Source organism: Aulonocara sp. 'chitande type north' Nkhata Bay, linkage group LG6 (assembly GCF_057382095.1).
Source record: "Aulonocara sp. 'chitande type north' Nkhata Bay isolate Kocher_YH1m ecotype deep benthic linkage group LG6, A_spYH_male_GT1.1, whole genome shotgun sequence".
NCBI lineage: Eukaryota > Metazoa > Chordata > Actinopteri > Cichliformes > Cichlidae > Aulonocara > Aulonocara sp. 'chitande type north' Nkhata Bay.
In genome coordinates, this window is record NC_141349.1 from 11,636,960 (window position 1) to 11,657,572 (window position 20,613).

The 20,613-nt window shown below is 42.7% G+C and overlaps 1 protein-coding gene across 6 annotated transcripts in view; it reads left to right on the forward strand.

The window, feature by feature from the left end:
• The window catches only part of mgat3b (beta-1,4-mannosyl-glycoprotein 4-beta-N-acetylglucosaminyltransferase b), a 55,677-nt gene that overhangs the window by 24,634 nt on the left and 10,430 nt on the right, over positions 1-20,613 (forward strand). For 4 of the 6 annotated variants that reach the window (XM_086294933.1, XM_086294935.1, XM_086294931.1 and 1 more), the window contains one exon: positions 19,805-19,965. The exons of the other annotated variants lie outside the window; for them this stretch is intronic. In XM_086294933.1, the coding sequence (XP_086151059.1) occupies positions 19,889-19,965 (77 nt within the window). In that variant the 5' untranslated portion in view covers positions 19,805-19,888. The remainder of the gene's footprint in view (positions 1-19,804; positions 19,966-20,613) is intronic. 6 annotated transcript variants of the gene reach the window in all.

Here is a 20,613-nt window from a genome sequence, read left to right on the forward strand (position 1 = left end):
GCAGTGAAGTGGAGGGCTGCTGGTGTGTTTCAGAGGTGAAACTTTGCAGCACACTGTTGTCGGCAAGCATAAGTCACAGGCTTTGGTTTGTGAACTGTTGTCAGCGTATAGAGTTCAGTGGGCTGCGAGTACGTCGACTAAAGAAGGTAATTCAACTTCTCTGATGGTTTTATTTGAATGATTTATCATACAGTGGGTTTCCAACTGGGGTAGCTGTAGAGGTTCTCATATCAGCGAGGCTATAGACTGGCTTTAACTCTAAGTGAGGCTCAGTTCATGAAACCTCCGGGCATAAATAGTCAGATGGGACGCAGATGGCAAACAAAAAAGAACTGGGAGCAACAAATGTTATTATTAAACTAAGAATAGAGTCAGAAGCAGGTGTTTGGTTTTGGGAACAGGTAGCTCGAGCTGATGGATGATTTAGAAATCGCAAATCCCAGAGGACGGTCATCCAGGGTTTAATCAGATTTGGCTGCTTATCCCAGCCCAGCAAATGTACTGAAAAATGATATCTGGTGATGTCACTATAGAAACATCCAGTCCATCCACGGAGAGAGCTGAGAGAGAAAATCTATTTTGTTCATGGTCACCCGTCGGAGAATGTTTCTTTTAAAGGTAAAGTTGGATATTGTACTTGTGGATATACGCAGAATAGTGTTTAATTACATAATTATATATGTTCCAACAAGCTGATAAAATTAGAAGTGGGTTTGGGGATTTTCGGAAGCCGCCATGTTCACCCACTGTGTTTCTATACAGTTGCTGGGAATGGCATCTCCCTTCTCACTAACTGCATTTTACAAAGTGGAGGAGAAAAGGAGTCATGGGTGTTCACGTGCTGTGGAGAGACATCGAAATTCATGCCTGAACCTCCAGTTTCAAGATATGAAAGATCAAGTTGAGGTTTTATCGTCCAATCGGCAAAGGGACGCTACTGGCTAACTGTATGCCAGCTATCGTTAGGCTCGAGCGTTCTAAAAATCAAACTTTCTGCTGAGCAAAACTACCAATTCTCAGTTTTCAGTTTCAGTGGCTTTTATGTATGCAAAACGGCACACATGCAACTATACAACAGCTCGATTTGCAGGAACTTGGACTTCATTTGTTTATCAGGTGTGAGCAGTGCATCTGTGCCTAAATATACTTCACGTGAGTTTTCTGCCGGTCAGTCGAGTATCTCTAATTTATGCTCTCAGCGCTGCCTGCAGCATCTGTCCCAAAGCAGCTACGCCTTCACAGAAACTAGTCTGATGGTTACTTAAGAAAATGACCAAATTTCCAGTGTTATTTTTGTCTGCTTTAGTTGCCTGTGTGTGCGTAATTACATCTTCTCCCATCTTAGTAGGGGTAAGGCGCTAGCTGAGTGTCACATTCACCCACTGCCTGTATCATTAACAGGTTGTCTTGCAGAGTATAATGAGCTGCCAGTCACCTCTCCCTCCTTTCACTTTTCTCTCCAGAGGCAGGTGGAGAAGCCTGATGGACCGTTTGCTTATTTGCTTATTTTATTTTTTAAATTTGTCTCCCGTCACTCAGGGTTGTACCCAAGTGACATTCTGCGTCTATCAACGAGGGGCTATATTTACCTCAACAGAAAGGGTTTTCAGGACTTATCAGTGGCAGGTCATCACTTCTGGATTGTGGTGGCTTGTGGGCACAAATTGCACATGCTTGTTTTATTCTCTCTCAGTAATTTGGCATTAAAAATATAGCACCCAACGTGTGTTGCCAGGATTGGCTGGATATATCATTTGCCTATGTTCTTGCTTCTGCGTGCAATTTATGCAAAGCTGATGTTTTACGGTGGAGTTAGGAACCCAAAAACCCTCAAACAAAACATTTTTTATGTTGCTCCAGCGAACAGACGCACACTTACAATTCATGTCACAGTTTCACGAGATTAAAGCTTTCAATGTACAGTCACGAATAGCAAAATCTATTTTGTAGTTATTAATTAGCCTGTGCTCAAAAAACAACCACAAAACAACAAAAACATTAAAGTTCTTGCGAGACCAGACTTACATGGGTTCGTGAAACTGTCGGTGCTCCAGCACAGGGAATGCTTGAGAGAAGTGAGTTTCATCTTCCCTCTTCTAATGCAATCACTCCATTAAAGCAGGAAAAAAGCAGAGAGAGAGTGAGATCATTTGCATTTCAAAATAAAATGTTCCATTTGCCTTCAATCAAGCAAAGCAAGGCAGAAGCCTTAAGTGGTTCATCAAACCCCTGACAGCCATCTGCTCCAGTTTGATTTTGTAGAATGAGCCAAAAAAGAAGCAGCAGCCAAGTAGATGTAGAGCTAGTGTTTGTTTTTAATCTGTGTATGTCCTTATATATGACAGGGCTTAGCTTTTTGTTAAGTATATATGTGCTTGTGGGAATGTTGCCATCTCTGCAATGATTCCCCCTCTCGAGTTCCTTACTAGTCAGCTTTTGGCTGCATCGCTGTTGTGACGTTATCCCAGAAGGATCTCATCCTCTGGTCAGACGTGTTCCAAACTCCACCTTCTTGGACTGCAGCAAACCTACAGCAGGTGGAGAAGTCATTCGTGGGCCGGAGAGCAGAACAAAGAGTTGGGGACAGTCCGCAGGGTAAGGGCACTGGAAAGGCGCTGGAAGGATCTAAATGTGTGGGAAACACTGAGAGTAGATGCTCATTCAACACTGTGATGTTTGAAGAATTTAGTTTCTCCAAATGAAGATGTCACAAACGGTGAAAGGGCGGAGACAAACTAGGGGAATTTTAAAAGGTCAGCACCGGTCTTTATGTGGACAATAGTTTAAAGAAGGAAAGCTGTGCCACCTCCATCTGCCGACAGAATAAAACTCGATTTCGTTGCCTAGGTGTGATGAGGCCCGAGTCACATGGCAAAATATTAGTTGACATATTTCGATAAAGATGTGTAAAACAAAGTTATTTCCCTTCGTCATGGCGCTCCGGAGTGCAAACTCGAACCAGGTGACCTGGCTGTTTCCACTGAGCTCATGCACAACAGCTGTATTCATACCTTCATGTTGTGACTTGACCAGGTTTTCAGTCTTCAATAAGTCATTTCCAGGTTCATGTAGAGGTCTAGAGTGAAAATGTAGCAGAAACTCTTTGTGAATTTGGAGCTAATCTGACACATCATCATGATCTGCTGCTACTTGGTTTCAAGCCGATGACTGAACCAGTCATAATTTCCTTCCTTGCAATATATTATTATCATTTGACTTTGTTTGCACATTACCTATTAATAAAATGTGTTCCAGGAGCACTCGCACCTTGGAGTTCATTGTTGTGTTGTCTGGTGATTTGTCAGGGTAACGATAATGAAAAATGTGCCATGTTGAGTTGATGTGCTGAATGGCTTCGCAGGGAGCTCTGAGGATTTAGCTGCTGATGTGTTAAGCTTTGCAAACCTTTTTTTTTTCTCTCTTTTGCCCCAGCCGCCATGGGAAGCAGAAACTAGTGGAGACTTTATGTTTAAAGGCCTGAAACAGAGCTGAAAGAGGAAGACAGAGGTGGTAGAGGATGGAAGGAAGGAGAATGACAATGAGGTATCAGCTGGGGGAACTTTAAAAATGTTCATAGTAGTTGGTGTGTGTGTGTGTGTGTGTGTGTGTGTGTGTGTGTGTGCGCGCTCTCATCTCTGGGAAGAGTAGCATGAGCGCTAGCAGGCGAAGGAGCACGGCACAAAAGCACATCCAGCTGACAAGAAGCTCAGGTTGCCTGACATTTTCCTCCCCCACACACACACACACACACACACACACACACACACACACACCGTTCTGCCTCTACATTCCTGACCTTTCCAGTTGGTGCTTTTGGGCTGACGAAAGGGAAGAAGGGGTCGTCAGAGATAAGAGCACTTGAGATGCAAGTCGGTTTGCTCCTCTCTCCAGATGGTCAAGGTGGACGCTGGCAGGGAAACGTGAGCCAGATGTAGAGCTAAAAGGATTGAATGGATGCTTGTCCTCACGTCTGCTGCTACAAGAAAATTGGGGGAAAAAAGAGGCATCGAGAAAGAACATGTTTTTTTTTTTTTGTTTTTTTTTTTTAATATGATAGAACAACAGCACGACATGAGAAATATCAGTGGGTAAATAATGAAGCGCTCATATTCTAATCGGGTATTATCGTTGCAACACCAAAGTTTGCAAAAGTGATAACGTGAAAACAAGGTGACGTAGGAGCTTCATATTGATACCAGAGGCTCAACTATTAAAAATCTTGGACCAGGTCCAATCTCGGTGCTTGACCTCGAGATCAGAGTACGTTTTCTGAAAATCTTGTGAAAGTGATAACTAGAGAACCAGGTGCTGTGGGATTTTGAAATTGATACCATAGGTATGCCTACTTAGCAGGCTGAGGGGTAGCACTGGCAGTTCACCAGTAATTTTCAGGGCAGGTGACCAGCTCCTTACACACAGAGGTGCCATCCAGCAGAAGTATGTGCAAAACACTTAACTGTTGCTCTGGAGGGTTGGAGCCTGCGCACTTCTTATTCAGGTGAAATCAAATCACCAAAATCCGCTCAAAGAAGAAACTGATGCACCTCAGAGGCCTCGTCGTGGGCGACCGTGGCTCAGGGGGTTGGGAATCGCATCTGTAACCGGAAGGTCGCCGGTTCGATCCCTGGGCTCTGTCCTGGTCGTTGTGTCCCTGGGCAAGACACTTTACCCTACTTGCCTACTGGTGTTGGCCAGAGGGGCCGATGGCGCGATATGGCAGCCTCGCTTCTGTCAGTCTGCCCCAGGGCAGCTGTGGCTACAACTGTAGCTGCCTCCACCAGTGTGTGAATGTGAGAGTGAATGAATAGTGGTATTGTAAAGCACTTTGGGTGCCTTGAAAAGCGCTATATAAATCCAATCCATTATTATTATTGTCGAATGTGACGCTTCTATGGCAACACCGCTGGAGGCGGATCTGAGGTGTCATAAGTGTGGCTCTTGAGTTGCACCAGTGTCTTGCAAGGTCTTTTCTCTTGTTTCACAAGCTTTTCTCGTGGTTTGCTTTCTTTTCTTTTTCCCCTCTTTCCGTTTCCCAGCTCACAGAATGGCAACATGTCAGCAGTATTTTGCAATTGTAAGTACAGTGGCAATAGGTGGGATGTCCATTGTCACTATTCACGAATCAGGAAGTTTCTGGAAGTGGAAATGGATCAAAGGTCAGTGCATTTTTTCAGAAATCTGCCCAACCTTTTAGAGCCACTGTTGAATCGGCATAATTAGGAACAGAGCACAGCGCTCGTGGTGCTGTTGGAAGTATCACAAAAGCCTCGAGCTAGTTCCCTGGCTGTTTTCTTTAAAACGATCCTTTTCATTCTTGGATGGTTCACAGAGAGGTTAAAGCGGGACTTTAATCCACAGGGCGGTCATGGATCAGGGAAAAGGCAGTGGAACTCTGTTTTAAGAACTCATATAACATATATGAGTTCTTAAAACAGAGTTCCACTGACATTTTTACTGTGGCGTAGTGCTTCTTCCAGACTCTGCTTCCCTGTGCGGTTCCTAAAATTAACTGCCTAAATGTCAAGCCTGAATATGAAAGAGGGTGTGGCGTTAAGAACGGTGTGTTGGCGAGATAACTGCAACGGACAAAGAGCCGAAGTCTCTTTTAACCAAATCGTGCTCTCTAGTGCAGGAAAGCGGTGTGGGGGTTTTCCTCCTGCCGCGATGATACGCGGTCAACTTTCCAAATACACACACGGAACCCAGAAGCTTTGAATTCCCACCGTGCACGGCGCACTTCCTGAACTGTGCCTGTAACAGATAAGTGAGCTGCGGCGTGCACACACAGGCCTTGTGGTTGCAGTTGGCACTGGTCTTGCTACAAGTCTGCACAATGCATCAACCTCCCACCCTTCATGTGCTCAGGCCTACGTTATAGATGTGCCAAATTGTGCCAAACTCAATCGGACACTTGCTCTCTCACATGTGCGACAGCAACTGCTGATCAATCTGTCACTCTGCTTGAAAACTGTGCCTCAGGCTGGAAAAAGAACCGTGGTAAGGGTGAGAGACAGGAAACAAAGGTTTTTTCTTATTTTTACCCCGGGGTTGCACAAGGTGAGGCATCTGGTTATGGTATGAGTCAACAAATGGGTTAAGCTGGCAGGCTTACACTCTCTCATATGTATCGACAGTTTCATATAAATACGGGGGGATGACTGCACTTTAAAGCAATTTAAAGCTCGTGTCAACTTTTACAAGCAACTTTTTCAAAGCTGTGCATGACAAATGAAAAGCTTTCAAAGAAATCTGGGGGTTTTAATTACAGGTGCCCAGCCGAACAAGAGAAGGACATTTTTTATTATTATTATTATTATTATTATTATTATTATTATTATTATTATTATTATTATTATTATAATATAAGTCTCAAATGACCAACTGAGTGGAATCTGGGGGGAAAAATCCTGATGAGGATTTCATTTGGTTTTAAAATGTTGCCAGCTGTTCACCGCTGTGACAGAGCTGTGTCTGTGCAGCACTCTGACAACCATTAGCTGGAAAATTGCTCTGAATGTAAACAAGTCCAGATTTGCAGCTTTGTAGTGGCTCCAGCAACAGTTTAGTCACTGTTTGTGTGCAGAATTGTGCTTTATCCAGCAGTGAAGATGAGCCTGTATACGTCCAGTGTAGTGTTTAAAGTGACATTTAGACTTAAACTACAGTCCTTTTCTGCAAACTGCTAATATCAGAATCTATTTTACTAGGGCTGAACGATTATGGAAAATCTAATTGCGATTTTTTTGCCCCAATATTGCGATTGCGATGCGATATGCGATTATTTTTTAAGGTCTTTGTCTTCTGTATTATTAAACAAAGACAAGCAATACATCATATAGTATGGCCAATACTATATTACATTAATTTTAAACTGTTCTTTCCTGGAAGACAGACCTCTGTTATGATGACATGAGGTGATGCATGAATTGATGACTGACATTTTTATTTAACTTCTTCAATCACAACAGTATATTTGAACATACACAATAGTTTATTTTTAGCTTACAAACATCTGAGCATAAAGTGCTGACAAGGAACCCTGGTGTAAACATTAAAATGAAAGTCAGTACAATGTGCAGATTGCAGAAATATACATAAACAAAATCAGTGGCTTTACCACACTCAGTTTTTCGACATCTGTGAACTACTAGACAGTCATTCAATTAAAAAATAATATTAAATAAATAAAACTAATAAATAAAAAATACACACATCTTACTGATCTCTGCAGTCAGTAACATTACACATAAAGTGCAAACATAATAGCAATTGTATAAACACACACACAAACACGCCTTTAAAGTTTAAAGGCGTGAAACTGGACGGTCTAGCCTTCTGAATCAGAAGGCTAGTTCTGATTAGCGTCACCGCTGTCTCGGTGGAGTTTAATAAACTCGGCCGTCTGCTTCTTGCTATCTAAAATATAACCAGACACTGGTGTAAATTCTCGACTGTCTCATACTTCTGTTTAATAAGTTTTCTGTTTGACGTTTAGTCAGCTGTGTGAAAACCAAGGAGGAACCCACCCGGGGGATTAATAAAGTTTTATTTTATCTAATCTAATAACTTTAATCTCAGCCAAACCGATTTACTCACGAACAAACAAAACACTGAAAAAAGCCCAACAATAACATTTTTAGGTTGTCTAAGTGACTTATATATTACGTTTAACCCGAGCAGCGAAACTCCGCGGTGATCTGAAAATGATGTGCCGGGAGTTGTGCCGTTCTCGGCCGCATCAGTAACCCTCGAGCTCCCGGCTAGCTGTCGAGCTGGTGGGTAGCAGACGCCTCTGAAAACGTCGAAGCACTTTTGCAAATATGGGATATCTTGATAAACCGAGCAGATATTTGATGTTTACACAACTACTTTCTCGCCTGAAAATATGTTAAAAGTTTATTTTGTGACCCAGAAAGATTAGTATGAGTAATTTTAAAACTTAGTAGCGGCCGCCATTGTTGGAAACTGGAGTTTGGCTGGGCCGCGCTATGAATTCTGGGATATGGTAGTAATTTGGACAGCCTTATAATCGCAGCCTTTGCGGTTAGAAAATTGCACTTGATCATGTCGCGATATTATCGCAAATGCGATATATCGTTCAGCCCTATATTTTACACTCGTCTTAGTTGACTCATTTTTTCCGCTATTTGTTTCTCTCTCTGTATTTGACCATTTTATTGTTGTGCTTATATCACCGTGGAGATGGATGAGTTTATATTTTCAAAGCATCAACCTCCCACCCTTCATGTGCTCAGGCCTACGTTATAGATGTGGACAGTGCTAATAGCTAAAATATACTTTCACTATGCCGATGCTTAGGTTGGTCAGCCAAGTCGAGCAACATATTAATCACCTTTGAAACCACCTTTGATTATCTGCAGGATTTATGTTGCCAGCAAGGAATTTACTGGCAACATAGAAACAGTTTGGCATACAGACTTTACAGTAAAGTATTGCCAACTGTTGGTTTGCAGTATTATTCATTTCTTACTGTAAAGTGTGTATGTGTGGCTGTCACAGCACTTATTTATACATTAACTCCCTTTTTTCCTGGGGAGTGACAGTATTCTACTTACTCAACTTATTAGCAACTAGCTGATCTATGGATATTGGTGTGTGTGTGTGTGTGTGTGTGTGTGTGTGTGTGTATAATGGCTAATAAATGGAAAATTAAGGAAAAAAAACACCCTTGAGCCATGTTAGGCATACCGGCAAGAGTGTTTGGATCCCCACAAACACAAAAACAGCTGATTACAGAGCAATCAGAAAGAGGATAAACAAGGAAGCCTAACAAATGATGGCAAATCTGTTTATCTTCCTTGTCCCTAATTTTAAATAATCAGAGATTGCCACTGTATCAGTTTTTAAAGTCCTATATGTAACATTTCTGCCTGTGTGCTAATCACTCACTTGTTGGCTTTTTAGTTGATGAAGGTTAGGAGGCGGCTGTGGGAGCAGATGCTCCTCCTGTTTATCCCAGACAAACTGAATCTCTTATATATGTACTTTATAACACAAGACAGAATCCACCAAAGCCCTTAAATGAAGAATTTGTGAGTCTGACAGGAAGTCACATCTCATCTATAACCCGTGTCACACTGCACATCTCACCTTTTTTACACCCTCCTGCGTCCCCCCTTTTCAGGAAATGCTCACGAAGGTTTTAAGTACGTCTGAAGGCACGCGAAGGACCGGTACAGATGCCAAGTGCTCTTCTTTTTTTCTTTTTTTTTTTTTAAAGACTTTTTCACTGCTTGTGCTTTTGAACTGAGCCTGATAGAGCGTAAGGACTGATAGCAGCTTTCTACTTTTTCGTTTTCACACAGCTGACAGTGATCACCTGATCCTCTTTCATCTTTGTGGGCATCTCACTTCCTTTTCTCATGCACCAGTCTACCTCACCGTCTGCTCCTCTGTCACTTGCTGTGTTTACACATATTTTAATAATTTGATTAGAACCAGCGGGGTAATATTGCAACTGTCAGATAAACCCCTTAAGAGTTATCTTACTCGCATTAAGGTTGTAATCGCAGAAGCAGAACTCGATTAACCCAGCTGGATTACTCAAATTCCTCTTGGCACCTATACAGCTTAGCGAGTTCCTTCTGTGGGGGAAAAAAAAACTGTCATTGCTAACAGCGATGGGAAAGAAAAACAGTATTTTGCACGGTGGCAGAAAAACAGGCCTATTTTTAAGGCTGCGAGTGACTGCAGTTGTGTTAACATCTGGTGAGAGAAGCAGCAAAGAAATTACACCATGTTGGACTTTTTTGGTTTAGCTGTTTTATCATCCAGCTGCTGTGATATTATTTTTAAAAAATGCCTCCTCAGCCGGGCTGCTATTTTGAACGTGTATATCCACCTTAGCTAATGTATGTGCTCGCAAACGTGCCCACTGTTTCAACTGTGTCCCCCTCAAAACGAGTTCCTCGACCTGGCTCTCCTCCTCCCTGTGATCTAAATCACACATGACCTCTGGCTTTATTTTGTTCAGCTCTGCCGTTGCTTTCCTCCCCCACATCTCTTTCTCTGCTTCTCTCTCTTCCTTCCCTCGCTCACATCTGAAGCCGCATAGCGTCCTGCTGCACCACTTCTAGCGCTAATCTTCCTCTTTCCTCGCCCTCATGCTTTCGCTTCAAACTGCCTCCGTTTCTCCCTCTACGTGCTTCTTTTTTTTTCTTTATCTCATTCCTGTCCCTGATCAGGCTTTCTCAAACGAGTGCTCGGTGATTAAAAGCAGTTGAACGAGCTGCTTTCGTTAGCCTCTGTCATGCAAGACAGGGGGGAAAAGTTTAATTGAGCAACGCCTGCCCCCCCCAAAATATTGGATGTTGATTTGGCTGCTTTTTAAACCGATGTGGCCTTTTTCAGTTATGCATAATGCAGCAGAACGCTCTCTGGGTCCATCGGGCCTGATTCTTTGCGTTCAGCTATTACCACCTGCCCCGTGGACTAATGCAAAGACCCATCAGGCTTAACTGGAGCTGAAATGGAGGCTTTCTAATGGGCTCCATCTTCCTGTTTCCATAATAACAATGTTAGCTGTGCAGACAATAGCAGCGTGTCAGTGAATTTTCCAGCCTTGTTGTTGTTGGGCTTTTTGGGTTTTTTTTTTTTTTTTTTTTCTTTTCCTTTCTTTGGGTGTTGACCTACTTCAGTTAATCCCAGCTCTGTGCACACGCCTGCAATGTTAGGCTCAATTTACAAGTAAGCAATTTTAAAGGCTGCTGTCTTGACGCTTCGCTTTAAGATGGCGGGAAAAAGCTGAAGGCGTGTGGCGAGTAGGAGAGCGAGATGGTGATCGAGGAAAACCCGCTGGTTTTCTCCCACGATGGGACCTGTTGTGTTCTCCAAGTCGAGCCCGTGCACACACAGATCCACTTGCTCTCCAGCATCCGCCCCCCCAAACAATAATAATCACGTCGGTATTTCAGGCAGAAAGCAGAGCGACAGGCAATGGGTCTCAGACCAGGCTGCGTGGGGACGAGGGGGAGGAGGGGAAGGTGGGAAAAACCTGACAGGAGATTTGGTGTTTTAATTCTGTCTCGCCTATAATCACACGCCTTGGGGATAAGCCTTGCTGCAAGCCAGACATCTTTGTTTGTTGTCAAGCTGATTTGCGGAGCCCTGTCGTTATCGCACCGATATTATACAAAAACATTAGCGTGAGTCAGCTTAGCCCGCCCTGCAATCACGACGCGCGGCGGTAACGGGCCGGCAGCAGCCTAGATCTCGCAGTTGGCCTTTTAACCTCTAATAGAATGGAAGCGAGTGGGCGCGGATAACAAAAGACGGGGTGGATGCTGCAAGTGACTAAAGGGGTGAATCACTGCAGCGAGAACTGCGGTCGTTGGTGACGCCGCACAGTGAAGCACGGCGATGTGGGAGGTTAGAGGAAACTGAGAAGAAGTGACAGATTTAGCAAGTCGGAACTGGTGGGAACTAAGGTGATGGTAACGCCTAGAAATACAAAGTTTGTATAGTGAACCTTCTTCTCTGTGCGCCAAGCTGCTCAGACGCTTCAGTGACCTCTTCAGCCCGAGGTTCACACTCTCAATATTCCCCTCACTCCTTCAGCAGGTCATTGTTTTCCTGGGAGAAACCAAACTATTTATCTCCTTTTTAGTGCTTTGAAGCCAGCACTAGCTGTGGCATTGTGTTTGTAGGATTTTGCTTTTATCACAAAGAAAGGTCTAACCTGAAGGTCACAGTGATGTCTGATCTGCCTCCTCGTAAATGTGATATGTCGTCAGTACCTGAAGGGTACATGTAGCTGTCTGTTCTATTCTAATTCTGGATAGACGAACTGTAGAGCGAAATAAAAATAGATTTGATCTTCGAATAAGTTTTTGAAGAGGAAATTCTTTTGATGGACGATTTGTAAACTGCAGTTTTCAGATAACAGGACTTCGCAGGCACAGTCTGCCTGGCTAAAGACCGCCGACACAGTAACACGTGTCCTTGATCCAACACAGCTGATTTAAATGGCTAAATGACCTCCTCAACATGTCTTGAAGTTCTCCAGAGGCTGGTAATGAACTAATCATTTGATTCAGGTGTGTTGACCCAGGGTGCGATCTACAACCTGCAGGACGCCGGCCTTTGAGGCCTGGAGTGTCTCTAGGTCACCAATAGGCAGACTGCAGTCCGGATCTGAACCCAGATGCTGTTTGTTACATACTCAGATCTGTTAGTGGGCATTGATGGTCTGTTTGTGTTTTACTCTGAGCAACTTTTCTCATATTTACGGTAAGGTGAGGTTAATCTGCGCAGCCTTTTCCTGTCTTTACGATAGTCAGTGTATGTACACGGGAGTCGCACAGATCCGTCGTCTGTGTGATTCTGATGTTAAATTGTACTTGACAGCCATTAAACGTAACTTGAACACTGCTGATCTAAGCCGTATGAAGTACAGTTGTTACCACGGTCACGTCTGTTACTGAAAATAAATGGCCCCGTATTAAATCAGCGTTTCGCACAGCTTGACAGATTTTCTGACAGCATCTGAATCATTCCAGGCTACAGGAACATGTGACCTTTACAAGTGTGACCGGAGGAAGTGCGAGGAGGACAGAACGCCATTACAGTCAGAGCCACATCCTCGACAGGAATGAGACGTTTGTAGAAACGGAGCGAAAGAACCTTAAAAACAGAGGAAAATGTTTCGGCATGGCTGAGGGGCTCTACGAGATCACAACCTGTCTCTGTAAACCGCCGGGGTCGGATGGTCCTAGCTGAGAAATCCATTAAGAGAAAGCTGAAATGAATAGAAGGAAAGACGTGCGTGAGAAGAGACTGAATCAGCTGCGAGGGGGGAGAGTTCAGCCGAGCGATGCTTGATTGTCCCTGAGGTGGAGTCACTGTGCACTTATTCCAGTTACAAACAGAAAAGAGGATCTACAAGTATACAGAAGTACAACACACATTAATAACACTGAAACAATATACAGTGCCATGTACTTCCTTAGATTAATAATAACAAATTTCTAGTGTAAACTTCCTCCAGTGGTTCAAAACAAAGGAAAGAGCGGTGCAGCGTGGGCTGTGGGGGGCGGGGGAAACACGGCTCTTCTGTTTCTGATGAGCTTTTACTGATGCGATCAACTGAAACCTTAGTTTTGTTTTTTTCAGTCTCCCACATGACAGATCTTTGTTACACATGACTGTATTTGAAGGATGGATGCAACTACCAGGTCCTAAAAGGGCCTTAACACGGAGTTCTTTTTAATTGCCAGCAGGGGGCAAACATCTGGTTTCCAAAAGGCAGCTGGTTGTATGGGAAACGTCAACTTTGGCTACGCTTTTCCTGATGACTTTGTGATCTTGGTTGTCATGTTCAGGTTTAATTTAACAGACTTTGATGTTTATCACGTTCTGCCAAGGGGGTCGTGTTTCTGGTGGCGTTATTCTGTCTGTAAACATCATAGTTTTGAATGAATGTAGAGCGGAGTCGTGTTAACAATGCCTTCAAATTTAGCTTAGGTCTTCCATCAAGGTCTTCAAGGATCACTTGATGGTTTATTAGTCAGAAATTGACAAATGGCCTTAAAAATAAAGGCTTGTATATCATGTCACATTTGACCTCTGACGTCTTCACGTTTCTTACTGTTGTTTGTATTGACAACATATAGGAATATAAATAACTATGATTTTGTTACAACCATTTAAATATGTACAGCATAATATGTAAAATGTTCCTTTTTTTTTTTTATTTTATACAAAATGAAAAAAAAAACTGTTTATTCCCCCCCCCCCCCCCCCCCCCCCCCCTCTTTTTTTTTTTTTTTTTTTTTTTTTGGAGGAGCAAGTATTTGGGCAGAGAACGTCTCTCTGAAAGGAACCAATGAGTTATGTTATAGGAAATGTGGGATCCAGCGTTTTCAGATCTTGAACCATACAGTGGAGCCAAAATCGACTTGAATCCTTGTTTCAACTTTAAAGATAAGGAAGGGTTGCTGCATGAAAGGAGTGGAAATGTATCTATAACTTAATCGCGATTCATTCAGATTTAGCAGCCGCTTCCTTTTTTAAACAAATTGCGTTTCTTTGTTTTTTACACGTGTAGTTGAAAAGCAGGAGGTGGTTTTGTGCTGTTTCTCCTTCAGTAAAAATAGTTTTGTCCCAAACCTCTACTGTGGGGATGGCCACTGCAAAGATGCACAATCGACTGAGCTACCATAACCTCAGGGACACATGCTTTGTTATGATGAACTCAGATTATCCATAAATGTTGAGTCAAGAGCATTTTAGAAATATTCTAGGTAAAAGATGTCCTTTTACTTTGTGGGCAAAGTAATGCTCACTTTGATCTTAAGTGGTCCGGACCAGCCCTGAGATATCTTCATATAAGAAAAAGACATGCAGTCTCAACAGTATGTCTCAGATTTTTCCCATCTGTTAAATAAATGCTGCTGTATTAAAGGAAATAAATGTTTTGCATGACTGTTTGGGCTTAAATTGTAAGAAATAAATGTGTAAAATTACAGAAAAAGTAGTTCTGTTAGCTCCTTGCCGAGAGAGCGCTGTAATTATAAAACAGAACGTTTCTGTTCATTTGCAGAAAATGGTCTTTTTCATGTGTGGACACATTTGTTTAAAAAAGGTGAATAGATAAATAATTAAACAATAGAAAAGTTCCTGGTTTTTGTTTTTTTTGGGGTTTTTTGGTTGGTTTTTTTTGTTTGTTTTTCCACTAAGATATAACTGTGGTGTAATATGAATGACTCTGGGTTAACGCTTTATCGCCAGGAAAAACTGCAAAACCGTTTTAAATACATAAAAAAAAAAAAAAAAAAAAAAAATCCAAAAATTGATGCCCTCCTTCACATTATTCAAATCTGTCCAGTGGGCCGGATTAGAGTCTTGGCGGGGCCGATTCTGGACCCCGAACCTTATGTTTGACACCCCTGCTCTAGATGGCTTTAAGGCTGAAGCAGGCAGGCCTTACCCAGTTCAACACATTCTCTGGATTCAGAAGGACTTCATTCAGTGAAACGCGCTGAGCTGCTGCTCACAGCTGTATGGCCTCCAGAGAGTTGGCGGTAGATGGGGAGAAATGGTGAGATGTACCGTAGAACACTCGTCTCCACCTTCATTACTGAAGGTAAACAGCAGAGGATCGAGAAAAAGACCTCACAGACCGCTACAGTGCTGAATTATAGATGAGATCGGAGGAATAGAGGCACTCTGCAGGCTTTTCCCATCCTCTCACCTCAATCCGTGCTCAGTCACGCACGCATGCATGCACGTTCACGTCTGCTGCACCTGAAGCGGTAATTCTTATCACTCACCTATCAGGTCCCCTCAGAGGCAGCACGCATTCACACCGCAGCTCGCTTCCCAATATTCATGTCCACCTAAACCCCAGCTCCATCATAACATGCAGTCGGCACATGCACACAACCTTTCTGAGGCTCTCACTGGGCTTGCATTATTGAAATCCATTTAGCACTCTGGCTTTCTCCTGAAGTCTCGCTCACCAAAGCAGTGACCCGTGAGCCGAGAGGAGACGAGTGGGATTTCCTGATTCTGCTGCCAAAGAGACGAGCGAAGAGGGGCTGCATTTAGCTACCTGCCAGCGTGTGCCTATGTAGGAAGTTTGAACGAGGAACGAAGTATAATGTATGGCAATATGGGTGAAGCAGTTTCCAAATATTAACCATTTTTAACCACAAGTGTACAAAAGTGGCAAAATCACCCATACGGAAAAGAAATAGTAAAAACTTACATGATTTACTCATGAAAGTGGCCACTTTCGCATTACTTTCATATATTGTTTTAGGAAGTATCCAAAACATACAAGTTTCATTATATAATTTTTCAAGGGATCTTATATCTGTTTTCACACTTATATGCTTTTCATACAAGACAGATACAAACTTTATAAGATTTATATATATCTTTCCCATATGGGTAAGTATGCTGAAAGTCATTTGTGGTGATCGAAACCTGTGTTAAGCTAACCAATGGGAGCTATTAAAAATAGTTTTTGGTTTCCATGACGCACATGGATGTTTTCAATACCACAGTCAACCTCAAAACTGATATGGACTCACATAGTGTGATGGTGACGAACTTCAGGTTTTACGACCTTGTGATAATCTCATGATTCAGTTTTATGATCCCACCTACCCTGAAATGATGCTCCGGATGGTTGTTAAGCCAGATGGTTTGTTACGCAGAACTATGATTCTTGGAAAATGGCAGGCAATTCCACAAAATGATGATCCATAAGTAACATCTTTGTCCATCGACCGTTAGCTCGGAGCAATTGAATCAAGCAAGAGATCGGGGTAGAGCGCTCTGCGTTTTGGTCCAGGATTCGTGTTTTATTTGTAAATGTAAGAGGAACTGGCAGAAAGCCACTTTGTCGGAGAGGTGACTCTACTGGCCAGCAGTCCCTCACTGGTCTAGACAACACTTTTTAAGCACAATCTGGAGCTGCAGGTGAGCTGTGTTCCAGAAGGGCTTCAGAGCTCATTTTTTTGGAGTCGCTGTGCAGAAAGTACAAAAACTGGCGTTTACAGCACGAGTACAACACGTACTGTTATGCTTCATGTGTAGACTGAAATGGATCGAGTTAAGACAAGGGCGTATCTGCACCATCAGATTACCTGCAGCGTGCATTTGAAACAACTTGTGCAAAGAGAAGTACTTTTCTCAGATTCTGCTCTTGCACATGAAAACTGTGCCTTTCATCTAAAATTAGAGACTCAAAGCAACGAAATGACTGAGCAACAGCTTCAGTCATTCCCCGTGCATCAAGTGAGTAAAGAAATGCAAAAGTATTGACTTAAACCTTGGACTTGCTCAGAATCCCTCTAGTGCAGGACACTTGTTTGCTAATGGAGGAGCTACCTGTACGATAGGCGCCTCAGCAGGCATTAAAAGCAGGATCAAGAGAAGCTGTGATCAGCGGTGCGCGGCGACAGATTTACTGCGATACTCTGGGAGTAAGAGTGAGGCCAATAAAACTTTATGGGTGCTGTTTCATTTTAAAACTCTTCCATTTAGGAAGAAGTCGCTGCCTGATGCTTGAAAATCCACATCATTACAAGTATTTTTACTATTCTGTTTCAGTTTTTCTGCCATTACTCCCACTGATAATGTGGTCACAAGACTTAAAACAGGACTGTCTTGATAGCTCGAGCATTCCTTATGTGAATCTGCTTGGTGTCATTTTCAGCATCTTGATAATCCCCCGTCCACCCACATGATACTGATGCACTATTTTGATACTGACAGCTCTTCAGCCAATAACTTTGTATTGCAAATATTGCCCAAGGACACAATTAAGAAGTTTGGCAATTCCAGTTCGGCGCAATTAGGTGTTTGTTTTTTGTGAGAAGCACGTCTGCGGCTGACAGTTGAGACCCTTAACTAAAGACCCTCTGATTGGGCTGTGCTTCTGATTGTTTGGTTGGGAGCTGGTCTCACTAACTGCTGCACCCAAGGTGCTTTGTTTTGTTTTGATGTCTCCCCAGAGAGCTTGTTAGGTGAGGCCAGCAGACTGCTCAGAGACTTAGTGTGGTGCTGAATAAGCTGAGAAATTCTTTGTCCAGATGAGACAATGCGAGAGACTTTCCCATGTGGAAAAATATTTGTGTGCCTGTGCGTCTGTGTGTGTGATCAAAGATAAGAAAAGTGGATTTCGAGGCTGCACACACACACCGCAGAAAGCCTGTGAGCCTTTCGGAGAATCTGGATCTCATTTATCATTCGACCTATGAAATATTTTGCTGATGTGGTAACATTTTCATAGCCACTTGTCCATGTTTGTTCAGGGTTCACACAAGTCCAGCTCTTGATCTGTTTGAGTACGGAAACAATCATGTGTGTAAAACGGTCTTTAGTGTGTGATTCATGCAATTTTGTCATTGTTTTTAAGTGGCGATGGGAAGTGTAATGAGCAAGTCTAATGCAAGAATGAGGCGTCTAAACACTGTTTGGACGGGCGAGAATGTTAACAGTTGTTTGAATGGCTTAATTGATGTGCAGAACTGTGACAGAAGTCTTGAGCCAGCTCACATTTTTTTATAATTTGCTTCTAAGGAGTCAGACTTTGGGTTTTTGAAGGTCTTTCAAAGTGATTCCTAAAGAGCTATTAGCTTAAAAACTTGGCACAGTGTGCAGCATGTCCTTAAAAAAATAGAGGAAACTGGACGATGCACGAAGACTTCTAAAGCACAGTGGAGGCTCTGTCATGGTTTTTGGCTGCATTTCAGTCAGTGGTGTTGGGCATCTTTTCAAATTGATGGAATACAGATGCACCGTGCAATTCCATCGAGAAAGCATCTGTTTGGAAACGGCTTTTCAGTATGACGCTGCCAGTAGTGAAACACTCGGTGTCCCATTGTGTGTTTTTCTATCAATCATAGATTGGCCTCCCATGAGCTCAGCAGTTTAATTTCATGTTGACAAGAACAGAAGAAAGCTTTGAATGTCCTTCGAACAGCCTGCAGAACTATCCTGTTCTTGAAGAACACTTAAGGAAATGAAAAGAAAGCTGCCTAAGAGAGTTCAGACTGTTGAAGAATGAAGATGGTCATAACAAATATTTTCTCAGAGTATAAAGAAATGAGAGGTAGCTCTAGACTTGTGCACAATACTGCATTTTGAGAGGTATTTCAAATATTTACAAAGCCAGAATGCTCAGACAAAAGCGTCTACGGTAATGTTCAAACACAAACGGCACAAAGCGCCTCACTGATCCTCGCTTCGCGTACTACACAAAGGGTGCGTTTGTCATCGGGCAAAATAATTTTGTGTACTTGAATTCTCATAAATCAGACTGAGTAACACTGTTGTTCTTTAGTTACACTATTGCACTGATGAAGTCTGTCCTCAGACATCCAGACGGGACTGTGTAAACACAGAGTTCTCCACAGAGCACTTCTGTGGGTCAGTGGGTGTCACAGGACTTGTTTTGTTTCTTTTACTTTTTTGCCATAGTGACACGCATACTACGTATAATTAAGATTAGTTTACAGGGGGAATTCCTCCTCCTCCTCCCAGCACACAGACCTCATATCTGCAACTGTTTATCTCTTGGCTTGGCTTTCAAGCAGCACAAACCAAATGTTTGTGCTGCTTTCGTCAGCCGGCAGTTTGGGTTTTTCTAAACCTTTTAGGTTTTACTCTTAAAAACATCCCACAGAGCTCCATTAAAGAGAGAAAATTAGAGATTCCAAAAGTTAAATTTTACAAAGTGTGAAATTTACACAGGCGGTGTTACAGGGAGGAGCTACGTTCTCTCCACCTTCACTGTTATCAGATTGTCGTCTGATAAATGTTTTGGCTGAAGTTTCCCTTTTCCTTCACTTCAGCACGTTCTGGTTGCAGTGAATTCTCCCCAGTTTTCCCAGTGAGCAGTGTTTTCCCACTCACGCCTTAAAGACATTCAGACAAGTTTAGCTGAAGCATGTGACTTTTTCTCTTCTTGGCTTTGTTTTTATGCTTTTTTTTTCTTTGTCTTAACTTCAGCATTTTTTCTGTTGCTGGAAGCGTCTTACATTGACAGATATAACCTCTTTAACTAGTCACGAGTGTTATGGTGACCCGCAATAAGATATTTTAATAATATAAGAAATTTACATATATATTAATGAATTGCTTTTATAATATTTAAACCCTCTTATCTTGAGGCACCACTGACTATTTAAAAAATATATATTTTTCTGGTTTGTGGTAAACACAAACCAGAAAGATTATTTTTCAGGTCATTAAAAGTAGAATTACATGTGTTACAGGTGGACAGACTCTGTGCCCTGTAAGCTTCAACCTTTTGCATTGCACTATCTGACAGGCGGCACCTCCGGGGCAAGGAAGGTTGCAACAGCAGACTGACAGCGAGCGCTGGCATGAGCACACTGGAATAAGTTCTGCACTGATGTCTTGGCTTAGAGGTACCAGGGCATCCACGAATCTGCACAAAATCCCGGCACGATGCGGGCGGTTGCTGTGTTTGTAAGTGCTTTTGTATATGGATTGGTGGTGGGCTGTGCAAACTGGTGATGGGCTAAATCAGTACAAACGTTCTTTCTGTGATTTCTCTGTGAAATGAAATGTAAAATAAAATATCCCTAAAAGCAGAGATGTGAGCTCTTAAATGAAGGTAGCTGTTAGTCTCTTAGTGAATTAACCTCTCTTCATAGCTCGGATCCAGTGATGTTGCTAGAATCGTACAGTATGGTTGTGCTCGCTCTGTTTGTTAAAATGAAACCTCGTCAGATTAGTGGAAAGGAGTGCCTGTTGATGTCAGCTCTGTGTTATACGTCTTGTCCTGTTGCAGCACCTTCTTCTCAGACAATGAAAGCCACAGCAGCAGGATGTGAAATCCTCACACTCACTCCTCATCCACACACACTGAAAAGCTCAGATAATGGTGCAAAACCATTTTTCTTGTTTTCACTAATACTGCCTGAAGCTCTGGCTTCAGTGCTCCAAACACTTCAGACAGCTTTTGTTTTTCTCTAATGTTTGGGCTTGGTCTGCACACCCCACCCACCGACCTGCCCTTTATATCTTTTGTCTGCGAAGAGCAGCCGGGCTTGCAAAGCGGCCTAAAAGGAAGGTAAAATGGCTCGTGTCAGACGGTGGATAAAAGTAAGAGGA